This window comes from Aythya marila (genome assembly GCF_965140915.1).
Source record: "Aythya marila genome assembly, chromosome: 4".
NCBI classification, from domain to species: domain Eukaryota; kingdom Metazoa; phylum Chordata; class Aves; order Anseriformes; family Anatidae; genus Aythya; species Aythya marila.
Genome location: NC_139045.1, coordinates 51,757,371 through 51,769,341, shown reverse-complemented (window position 1 = coordinate 51,769,341; position 11,971 = coordinate 51,757,371). Strand labels below are relative to the sequence as shown.

The following is an 11,971-nucleotide window of genomic DNA, read 5'->3' as shown; positions in this document are numbered from 1 at the left end:
TCATGGGTAGGTTTGAATTTTTATTCAATTAATATAATTTCTCCCTTTCTTCTTTAGTGCTAAAAACTACACAATGGCTCTTTAATATTTAATTGAAGATATCGTTTTACGGGTTTTAGTTTAAAGGTAACCATAGCACAAACACATCCATTATTAACTGCCGAACAGCAGTGTAGGTTCTTGGGGATCCTCTTTGGCTTAATATGAGAACCCCTGTCAGCAGGAAACAGTGCTGGTATTGTTGGTAAGCGTGACAAACTGGCAGATCCAATGGGCACTACAGTGGAACAATGCAAACTGCTTATATCGGTAGAAGAGAAGATGTTTAAGAGCGAGGTGAAGGCGGAAGGCGAGAGACTGTCGAGGAAGGTTCGGTTCCGTGTGGCATCCTCTCACAGCGGGAGGGTGCTGAAGGAGGTCTATGCTGATGGGGAGGCCACTGACTCGCTGGACTCTGAATATGCCAGTAGCTCGGAGACCGACCAGACCAGCCGTCTGAGTGAGGTGGAAGGGCAGCAGAATGGACACGTCGGGTCTGAGTGTGATGAGAATGAAAACGAGCAGGATGACTTGCTTATTTTAGTCAGAGCTGCTAAAGAGAAGGGTTTTGGTACAAAGCGAGTCAACATTCTCAGCAAAAATGGCACTGTCAGAGGTGTCAAGCACAAAGTCAGCGCTGGTCAAGCCCTCTTTGACAATCTGTCAAAAGTATTTCAGGTAAGTGATGCAGTACAGCTGGCTCTAGGCCCAGTATCTGTCCCTTTTACTGTTGCACGTTATTCTGTTCCTTTGTCCAGATCTCTCTCTTTGACAATTTCTCAGGCTCTGGATTCAATTCTGCCTCCTCCCCTTTGTTGGCTGCTGGCTGCTCTTTCTCAGCACAGTCTCATTCCTCTTTTTGGCTCCACCCTCCAAGCTGACTGTGATATTTTTCTGTCAAAATTGACCTAAAATTTGCTTACGAGCACTGGGTATACTGTGCTTCTCACGTCAAGACCAGGAAAGAAACAAAATAGAGGAATTAACTGGGACTTTACCAAAGATCTGTATAGGGGATATGTACAAGGATGTGTCATGTTTCCACCTCTCTTGTATTAGTTCTAATGAGTTTGCAATGCTATCTACTGTCCCCTACATGTAAATATGTATACTTTTAAATTCCATTGTGTTTAATCTGCAAAGTAGATCAAATTAAATGCAGGATGGCAGCAATGACTGTTTTCCCACATGAAAATTTCAGAGGAATGAAATCTTAGTCACATTTATTAATTTATTAGTCTCTTTTATTAATGTCTGTTTTCCATTCATTTTATTGAAGGAGTAGAATATCTGTATTTGAAACAGTATGTGATATGCTGACCCCTTAGGCAGAGAAATACAGGCCTCAGAAAATTCAAGATAAAGTTCTAAAAAATTTAGTTCATATATATAATTTATCTACATAATTATTCAGGTCTTTCAGTCATTAATATTCAAACAAAGGAACAGGTATGCAACCAAACTCTCTCTAAAGTTTGTTAGAACCCAGAATTATGATGCCTATTTAAATTAGCCTATAGTGCCTTCAGTGCCTTCTTTTAAAATAATTTATGCAGCTTTAAATCATGGGGAATTTGATATTAGTAACAACGGCTTTTTGTATTAAAATTAAATATTCTAAAAGTTCTTTGTTACTCTGAAGCTAAGTCATTTCATAATATTTTAGGAATGGCTGTGGACTAGCATTCTCTTGCTTCTGAATACGAACTCACCCCTTATGCTGTACCTATTTTTTTTGTCAGTACTGATGTTTCTGTGTGAGATGACTCTTTCTTCAATGATGAATCATCTGTAATGTCTGTGTTTTGTTCTTTATATCACAGAGCACTCAGAGAAAGCACTGCTTTCTTTCAAGCTACTCACCAAAAACTTTGCTCTTGAGTTCCCCGCTCTGACAAACTCACTGGGGACTTTTTCTAATCCAATATGAGTTAAGAAGTGTTAGCCGGGACTTGTCTGTGTTCTTCTCCCACCTTGATTCCAGACCCTGCTCCATGTTATTTTCCTACAAGATCCTGTTTCCTTAGAGATAAAGTTTGAAGTGTAGTGAAAATGGGTGGTTGTTTGCATATCTTTTATGTCATATTGTGATACAATTTTCTGTGCTACTTGGTGAGCACAGAGAAGAGCTAAACAGAGAAGTTGTCTTTGGGGCTGATTTGGAATGGCCTGATCCTGATTTGAAATAAGATCATACTCTGTCTAGCTACAAATGGAGTATAATTTTTTAGGATAACATTGTAAGATAATTTCTAGTTTTCTGTAAGTATGTTCCAGACATTGTATGTCTACATGGTATTGTGCAGCAATACCATGTAGAGAGCAACAACCATTCTGGATTCAAAAATATATTAAGATAGAAATATGTCACTGTAAAAAGATATAACTCAAAATCCCTTGATCTGAGCACTTTCCTAAGTTCACTTGATTGATGTGAGAACATCTACAATTACATGTTTTGCTTCCCTTGGGTAAGCAACAGCAGATGTATAACAACAGCTAAAATGTATATGGAATCTCTTATCCTTGATGAGAGCCTGTTTCTGCCCCTTTGTTGATTCAGCAGTAGATGACCTCATCATACAATTCTCAGAATCAGTGTCAAATCAGCTATTTGTAATCTCAAAGTATGTTCATGACCTCTTGACAGTCCTAAACTGAATACTGATAAATTCTTGAATGCAAACATTTATTATTTAGTTTTAATAGATCACTTATTAACTAAAATATGTATGCAAGAAGTCAAATACTGTGTATTTGCGAGTGTCCTGTGACCGTGAAAGTACTTTTTTGTTTTTCTGCAGTGTCTGTCCTTTGATTCTTCAGACTACACCTGCACATCTCTATTACCCTATTATCCTGAATTGAATGGGATAGGAGAGAATAGGATAGGATAGGATAGGATAGGATAGGATAGGATAGGATAGGATAGAATAGAATAGAATAGAATAGAATAGAATAGAATAGAATAGAATAGAATAGAATAGAATAGAATAGTTCAGTTGGAAGGGACCCGCAAAGATCCTCAAGTCCAACTGTCCTTTAAAATAAGTCACTTTGTTCAGATATTCTAAGGGTAAACAGGGATTCATTAAATGGTCCTTAAGTCACACAGTAAAGGTCTTTGATGTATGATGTTCAGAAAAACTTCTGGTATGCCTGTGATGAAAGCATTCCTACGTATTTTTGATATTCCATTGAATACTTGACTTTTTGACTAATTTTTCCTCATTTACTAACTACAGCCTTTCTACAGAATTGGTTTAGACAGCTCCTTCCCACAACAGTCTCATGCAGAAACCTTACATCTTCTGGAGCTTTTGGGAATGTGAATACTGTGAGACATACAGGCAGTATTTGTAGAGGAAAAAAAAAAATATTGTTATTGTATGATACAAGATTGGCTTGAGAATATATATATACCACCAAATAGACGTGCAGCCCCAGCTACATCTTCCTGCAACCACATGCCAAGCACTTCCATCACCAGCACAGCCACCAAATTCCAATTTCAGGCATTTCTTAAAATGAACTAGGTCCCATGCATTAGCCTGGCCAATGACTGTCCCTGGACACGAGCTGCTGCGGCATAGTGACAGTAGGAGCTGCATCTCCCTTCCCCCTGGGAGGAGCCTGGGGAGCCCAGCAGGAGCGTCCATGCACAGCTGTGGGGCAGAGGTGTGGGGCAGAGGTGTGGGGCAGAGAAGCATGTGCTTAGGGTAGCATCTCTGCTCCATGGCAGGAAGTGTTAGGGACAAAAATGCAGGAAGACACCAGCCCCGTTTATGGGGAATGGTGTCTTCCCATAGAAGACCTTCCCCAGGTCTTCAATCCCTCCAGCCTTTTTCTTCCAGGGGTGATGCCACAAGGAGAACATTCCCATAGCAACCATCTCCTGGAGCAAGTAGGCTTCTGGGGCTCCCCTGTGTCCAGTCTGTCCCACCACTATGTCCATCCTGTCCCACCACCATGCCCATTCAGCAGCCAAATCCACCTCACTTGGGACCTGAGGGGTGGCCTCAAGTTCATTTGTACAGGCTGACACTACAGTGGTCAGATAGTCAGAAATATTTTATCCGTGAGAAATGTGCATGGTTCAAAACCCTGAAAGGACCATGAGCTCTTGGTATTCCTGGTCATCCACCTTCTCAGAATGAGTGAAATTATCTTAATTGAAATATTAAATCTGACCACACTGGCAGTTCCAGAGCTAAGTAAGTGACCTTCTGATTACACAGGGGCATAAGCTCTTTTCTGAATATATAAAGTAATTATTTTCTTCATGTAACTAAAGTGTTTGTTTTCTAATACTGAAACCTGGACATTGTTAAAATATGAATAGGTTTGAATGCATCCTATATTTTCCCATATGAAACAGAACAGAAATTATTATTGTTTCCTTGAAATAAAATTAATTCTTTTCATAATTACTTTGCGTGTGTGTATGTGTGTCTGGGTGTCTGAACAGGCTGTCCCTGTGATGGCTTCCAGGCGATGCAGAGCAAAAATCCTCGGGTTGCCCAGTATATTGCTAAGTAGTGCAATGTTTGTTTCATGTGAGACTTTGCTGTGCACAGCAATGGAGCTCAGTCAGAGCTTTCACACAGGTCTCCTCTCATTCCCAGTTTCATCACGGGTCCTTTCCTCTAATCCCAAACTTACACACTACACTGGCCTTCCAATATGCTCTGAGAGGTCACTTTCTGTTAAATTAGCTACAGATCTCATTCTCAGGCAGGGCCTGCTGACATCTATTATGGCAGGGCAGGCCTGGTTAACAGACCTGATTAATGCCTTTCTGAACATTGCATGAGAATGGATATGGGTGAAGAGGGACATAATGTGTTTGGTCTTAATGATATTTTCCAGTGCAGTATCACAGGTAGAGCTAGCATTTAACATTACAAAGTGCAAGTCAATATTCAGCCAGATAAAGAATTAGCTTATTAATATTTAGAGGGAGAGATGGGAAGGAAGAATCAGATAGAGTTAAGAATCAGATAGAGTTTGTTAAGAGAATGAAAGCTTCTAGGGTGGTTAGATTCATTGCCATCTCTGTTTGTTAGTGATCTGGAGAAGTGAACACACTGCAAGACATGCAGATCTCACAAAACCAGAAGGGATGGCTAATACCAAGCCACAGAGAAAATAAAATGAAAGACAGCGACAAAAGCAACAGTCTTCCAAAGAAGGCAGATGCTGAAAAGTACTGGTAAGAATGTTTCTGGTGTAACAGTAAAAGCAAAGGCCTTAGATTGGGTGGCACACTGTATATCAGTCCATCCTCTGAAGTGTAGCACTGCAATCCCCAAAACTATGGGCAGAAGAGAGAGGAAGAGGTCTGTGGTTTTACTGGAGAAGTCATGATGTAACATCATTCCCCTCCATGCTTCTTTGGTGGATGGTCAGTGTTGGTTGTGCTCCTGATTCTCCAGCATCATTGGACTCTCTGAACTCAAAAACTTATGCCAGGAATGGACTAAGTTTGTTAGAGGCCTCCTGAGCTTTCTCTTCATATTCTTATCCATAGACACTGTCCTGTGACTCCCAAACAGGCATAGTTCGCAGAAGGAATTGACATGCTGGATTCCCAGTACCTGTCTATAGCAATGGCAGGGAAACCTGCTCATAACCTAAAGCCACAGTTTTTTCCACCCCAGTGAGTTACCTTCTCTGAGATATAAAGTTCAAATGTTTGTTCTTAGTATTCATGAATCTGGAAAACTAAGTATTGAGCAGCATAGCACTGAAATCCACCTAAGAATAGGAAAAGTTATAATTACAGAGAGTCAAATGACTAAAAAAAAAGGTGTTTTTTACAGAAAATTAGTGTTAACAGGTCATCTGGATCACTACTGGAATGGTCAAACTGTCTTTTCACCTCCTCCTTTGTACCTTCCTATGTACTTTTATCTTCAACCACAACACGTGGGACAGTGATTCAATTAATTCAGTTGATTACGTGATGGCTAAAAATGGTTGTTTCCAGAGCTGGTTGCTGAACAGCCACACTGATTCAAAAAGACAAACGTTCAGGTCTGTCAGTTTTTAACAGGAACCTGGGGTTGGTTTGTACTTAGGATATTAATATTGTTATTACATTGTCCTATAAATCAGCTCTCATATTCTCCTATAAATCAGCTATAAAGCACCAAACAAAGGATCCTTAAAAGAAGTCTGTATTCTTGAGACACTCAGAGCAGAGGCAAACCCCATAGACAGTTCAGACAATTAAATCTTTCTGCTCAGTGTAAATATATGGTTCTGCTTCAGATAAGCATGTACTTTGCTTCTGAAATCACACTTACATTTGCAGTTGAGTGCAATATGTTATAAAACTGAACTGGCATTTCCCCACTGGTTGTACTGTTTTTATTAATTTAGCACAGGTAGACAGGATCACAAAATGCAAGGCAACCGAGAACCAGCCTTTGTGCATTTTGCATCAGAAGTCAGGCATCAGTGATGTGAGTGGTGCAGTTTTGAACCTCAACAGGCTTATCTGTGCACACCAGCCCTCCCTGAAACAGAGACTGTATTGACACTTCCTAGCACTGGTCTGTGAACACCCTTGACACTTGAGTCTCATGTACAGCCAGACTCTGGCAGGAGCAGGATGGGAGCAGCAGTGGGGAGATCATTTTGCACTTTGTTTTCACCCTCTCCCTTCTGCTGATAGAAAGCAACTACTAAGAACTAACTGGTACTGAATAGAGATGTCTCAGACTCACCCCAGCTGGGGTCTAAGTACCCGTGGTCCAAGCAGATTGAGCAGCCTGTATGAAAAAGCAGAGCTGTTGCCCTGGGCTGTGAGGGAGAACACAATTACATTTTTCTCTCTGTGAAGTCTACACCATGTGGCTACTTTCCCAAGCAGAGTGATTTATTAATAAGTCTCACCCTCTGGCTTTATCCTTTGCATAACAAAGGGCAGAGCAAAGAAGATATGCTTATACTGCAGTGAATACTTATATATGGAATACATATAAGTAGTATTAGAGTGAACCAAGACTTTAGGTATAGATTCAAAAAAAGATAGGCTTCTGAATAAGGACTTACAACTAAATTGATTTTCCAAACCCCTCTTTTGTTGCCACCTTGTGTCAAAGGCAAAAAAAAAAAAAAAAAAAAACAACTTTTATTAATGAAAATTTGACTAATGATCTGCCTTGGCCATGTGCCTCATTATCTTGGTATTGACAGGACGTGACAGGTACCTCCTACTCATGTCCTGTGGGAACCACAAAATAGGCGTTCCTTTGCTTGTCTCAACTTCAGGGCTTGATGCAGTAGGTGTCCTCTGAGCATGCCTGGTGGATCGGATCCTACACAAAATATACATAAGCAGATGCTGCTTTGTTACAAAACGTGTCTGCAGGAGGCAGTGGTGGGAGTAGTACTTTCAGTTAAGCAGTCATAAGACAGCATGAATAAGTTGCTGGAGTGTGAGTGGGGGACAGGCTTGCTGAGTCCCAACTTGTCATCCCAAATACTATACTTGACTTGCATTTCTCTCTCTCTCTCTCTCCAGTCTTACACATTATAAGGTGATGGCATTACTACAGCAATAAAGTGTCCTAGAAAAGCTTGGAACCTGTGACTTACTTGTCAGGGACAGGAGGTAGAGAGCAGACTGAATCCAGGTAGACACGACCTGAGAGACTGCAAGTAACCATGTTCTGCCACTCTCTGCCTCCCTTTAAATCTGAAAAAAACAACCAAACAAACAAATAAACAAACAAAAAAAACAAAAACAAAAACATTTACTTTCTTTTTGAAAGAAAGAACTAATGTGCTTGTTCTCAGGCAATGAACACAAATGCCAAATGGAAAAAAGTGCCTCCTGGTTGTAGGAAGTAGTATTCCTAAAAATATTGCCCTCAGGAAATTCTCTGAGCTGAAAAGGATCATAAACTTAGAGAGTATTAGGGGGAAATACCATATATATTTTCTATATATATTAATTATCTTAATTATCTCTCTTAATTATCTGTCTGGTAGATGACCTGGAATACTAGATGAACACTTGTGCTGAGCCCAGTTGCGGCTCTAGTATTCTTACATAATGTCACTTTGCAGAGCTGCTCAAGAAGGTGCTCAGCCTTTGAATGAATGTGGAAAATGCCTCTTCTTCCTTTAAGCTGACCTTATTGGTGATTGAAAAAGAGTAATGTTAAGTAAACTGCTTATCAAAAAATTCTTAGGATATTAGTGCAGAAGTTCTTTCTGCTTATTATAACAGTATGATTATTTTTTTTTTTTTCTGAGAGTTGGCCTCTTACAACAGAGATAAAATGATGAACTGGTTAAACTTAAATGTTAATCAGCAGCAATAACTTTTTTTTTTTTTTTTTTTTTTTTTTTTGTTGTGTGTCTATGAAGCTCAAATTGGTAACTCAGGAGGACAATTAGGAAAAAATGACTTTCAAAGTATTCTTAAAACTAGGACCATCAAGAAGAATTTAGGTTATTCTCTCTTCTTAGATATGGTACAACATGCTGCCTGCTAGCTCATTTGCTCTGTCCTCTTGCCAATAGATATCTTCATCCCTTTGACACAGGACAAATGAAGTCTGTGGAACACTTAAAGCTGAAAGTTGAAATACAGTTGTCTACAAATACGAACCATCCTATATGCTTAGTTACTAGCATCAGTCTTGTTTATTTAGATCTAATGATTATGTTCAAATAAACCACCTTGCAACAAGACATTTAAGGGTCCTCGTTGTACGTCTTAGGTGATGTATATTTTAGTTACATTTGCAAACATGGAAGCAAATATTTTAGGGCTACTAAGATGATTAAAGGACTGGAGCACCTGTTGTATGAGGACAAGATGAGAGAACTGGGCCTGTATAACCTGCAAAAGAGAAGACTAAGGGGAGACCTCATCAATCTGCATAAATATATGAGGGGAGGGTGTCGAGCCTGTCTTTTTTCTGTTGTGCCCTGTGACAGGACAAGAGGCAATGGGCACAGACTGAAGCACAGGAGGTTCTGGCTGAATATGAGAGGGCACTTCTCTACTGTGAGGGTGAGAGAGCACTGGAACAGGCTGCCCAGAGAGGTTGTGGAGTCTCCTTCTCTGGAGAGATTCAAAACCCATCTGGATGCCATCCTGTGCAATGTGCTCTAGGTGATCCTGCTCAGTAGGGGGGTTGGACTGATGACCTTTAAGAGGTCACTTCCAACCTTCATTCTGTGATTCTGTGATTTTGCTAGAACAGGCCAATTTGTCATTAGTTTGCACAGCAGTACAGTTGTGCAATTGTAAAAATATATTAATGATGAGGATAGAGCTCATTTATTTCAAATAATTTTAGCTTCAAAGAGTTAGAATTTTTCTTCACCTTAGCAGTATGGTTCTCCAGGTGTGTACTGATGTTTTTCATTTCATGCCATAAAAGACATTAACAAAAATACTTATTAACAAGTTAATTACATTATGATTCCATGTAATTTACAGATCTCAGAACTACTTCAGATCTGAATTAGGATTTACAAACCCTTTGAAATACCAGTATTTGCAAAGACTAGCTAGTCGACATTAAATGTACACATGCTTTATTGGTACTCTGTTACAATGACCCAAGTAAAGTGTATTTTAGTAGTTGACCAAAAACACATTTCAGGAGTCACCTGCTGCCAATTTAATTGTCATGTATGTGTCATCTCATTTCTTAAGAGAGAAGAAGTGAAGCCATGTTTCTTTGCAGATAATGCTTGCTAGACTGTTCTGGTCTGTCAGCAGCCTGCTCTGACATTTGTCTAGTACTGTTGACAGTTTATTACACACTACACCAACACAAGGTTTGTGATTAACAGTTTGAAAGAAAGAAGTGGTTATAGAGATACCTCTCTTTTTGGCTGGAGCTTTAGCCTGTGGCTGTAATGTTCAGCAGCATCATAAGTTTGTAGCTAAAGAGCAATAAAATATGCTTAAGAATGTAATTTGCAGCCAGAGAGAAAAAGGTTTGACTTTCAGGCATGAAAACCTTCTTCATTGCAACATCCAGTGCTACTTATTACAAAGCATAAAAGTTAAATCTTGCTAAAATTTTCCACATCTTATAAGGTAAATAGTAATTAGGATAACATCCCTAGCCTGTTGATTTTGAAAAGGAGTAGGAAAAATATAGCTTCCCAACCAAAGAGGCAGTCTTGTGCTTTTGCTTGGAACGGTTAGTCATATTGTAGAGTGTTGGCCACAGTACAGGTTTTTACAACCTCCGTCATACAAAGCAACAGAAATGGTCACAGATGAGCAACTGAAGTCAGTGAGGTAAAGACGTATTTCACACATGACAAGAAAGATGACAGAAAAGCCATCTATATTGCTAGTATGAATTGTGGAAAACATTTTAACAACTTTAGCACAATTTTGCTTTGGAACTATATCTAGAGACACCATCCATCAATAATGTCAGAGAAGTATGTCTTCCATACTACAGAAATGCCACATGAAAACTCACTCTTCCTTCCCTTGTCACAAAGAAATATGGGAAAGCTTACTGGCCAATAACTGCACAAGTTGATAACAAAATGCAGTGTTATCTTCCGCACTGACAAATCAGACAATACTGGTGCAAAGGCAAAAAAATATTTGTTTGAGATTGACCCTGGTAAGATTTTTGGAATGCCACTGATTGCTAATATTTTAATGAATTTTAACAGTTGTACAATATTATTTAATAAATAAGTATTTCCCCATGCAACTTGTGCATGTACATCAGAAAGTGGACAGTTTCTAAACCTGCATACACAATTGCAGATTTTAAAAGAAAATATGTTCTTTTCCTGCCCAGCTGCTCACATCCTGCTCTTGATGTAGTGCACCTAAATGCAAAGGACTCTCCCTTCCCACACAGGCATCAGTGAAGCATTTCATTGGTATTCAAGTGCAGAATGCCACAAGAGACAGGAAACATCCTTTCCTGATTAAAGAAGGGAATAATGAGTGATTTAACCATTACTGCTAGAGCTCATTCCATCTATTGCAGATCTTAATCTGCATCTTGAGAACTTCCCTTTCCAGGTGTTGGCTGATATTTTCAATCAGATTTCCAAATGTGTAATGGAGAAGTCATTTGTTCTTCTAAATCCCACCATCGTCCAACAATATAAGCAGTTCCATCCAACAGGCAGTTTTATCTCAGCTGCTCTTGCAGCTCTCTTTTAAAGTCACAACAGATAAAGGCAAGAATTGACAAAGAAAAGATGTCAAGTGAACTTTCTGACCATTCTTTCATTCAGTATCAATTATCATATTAGTAGAAAAGTATGTAGCAAACAGAAATATAATCAGTATGGAGTTTCAACATTGCTTGAAGATATGATACGATATTAGAATAAATGTTCTTACTGTGTTTTTTATTTATTTATTTATTTATTTATTTATTTATTTATTTATTTAGGGGATTAAATAATACCTATGCAAAGAAGACAGGGAAATGTTGCTCTAAAAGAAAAGCAAATAGCTAACTTAAATAACTCCAGCATCTCCATTTTTATTCATATTCTTTGACCACAACACATTTAACTACATGACATGATATAGATTATATCCCTATTATAAGTACATTATTATAGGAAAATATAATTTTAAGAATAAAAATGTATATTTTATTTTAAAACTATACATCTCTGGACCAAATCCTGCTTTTGACTAGAGCATAAAGCTGCTTAAACTGTCCCCATTAAAAAATTTTCACCAACTACAGATGTGATATACAGAACAATTACATTGGCAGCTATTTTGCTAACAGGTTGGGGTATTCATTTGAAGCATACAACCTGTTACATTCTGATTTTCAGACATTTTATCTATTTAGTTAAAAAAAGGACAAAAAAATAAAAAGCCTACAATTTATTTATTTATTTTTTTTTGTCCAACAAGAAACCTATAACTGTTCTGCACTGAGATATAATCTAC

The 11,971-nt window shown here is 38.7% G+C and overlaps 1 protein-coding gene across 1 annotated transcript in view; it reads left to right on the top strand.

Moving 5' to 3' along the window:
• Positions 1 to 270: 270 nt before the first annotated feature.
• Positions 271 to 11,971, top strand: part of GRXCR1 (glutaredoxin and cysteine rich domain containing 1) — a gene marked incomplete at both ends in the record, with an annotated part of 37,718 nt that continues 26,017 nt past the window's right edge. The window contains one exon of the mRNA XM_082758636.1: positions 271 to 717. Coding sequence (XP_082614762.1) covers positions 271 to 717 — 447 coding nt within the window. The remainder of the gene's footprint in view (positions 718 to 11,971) is intronic.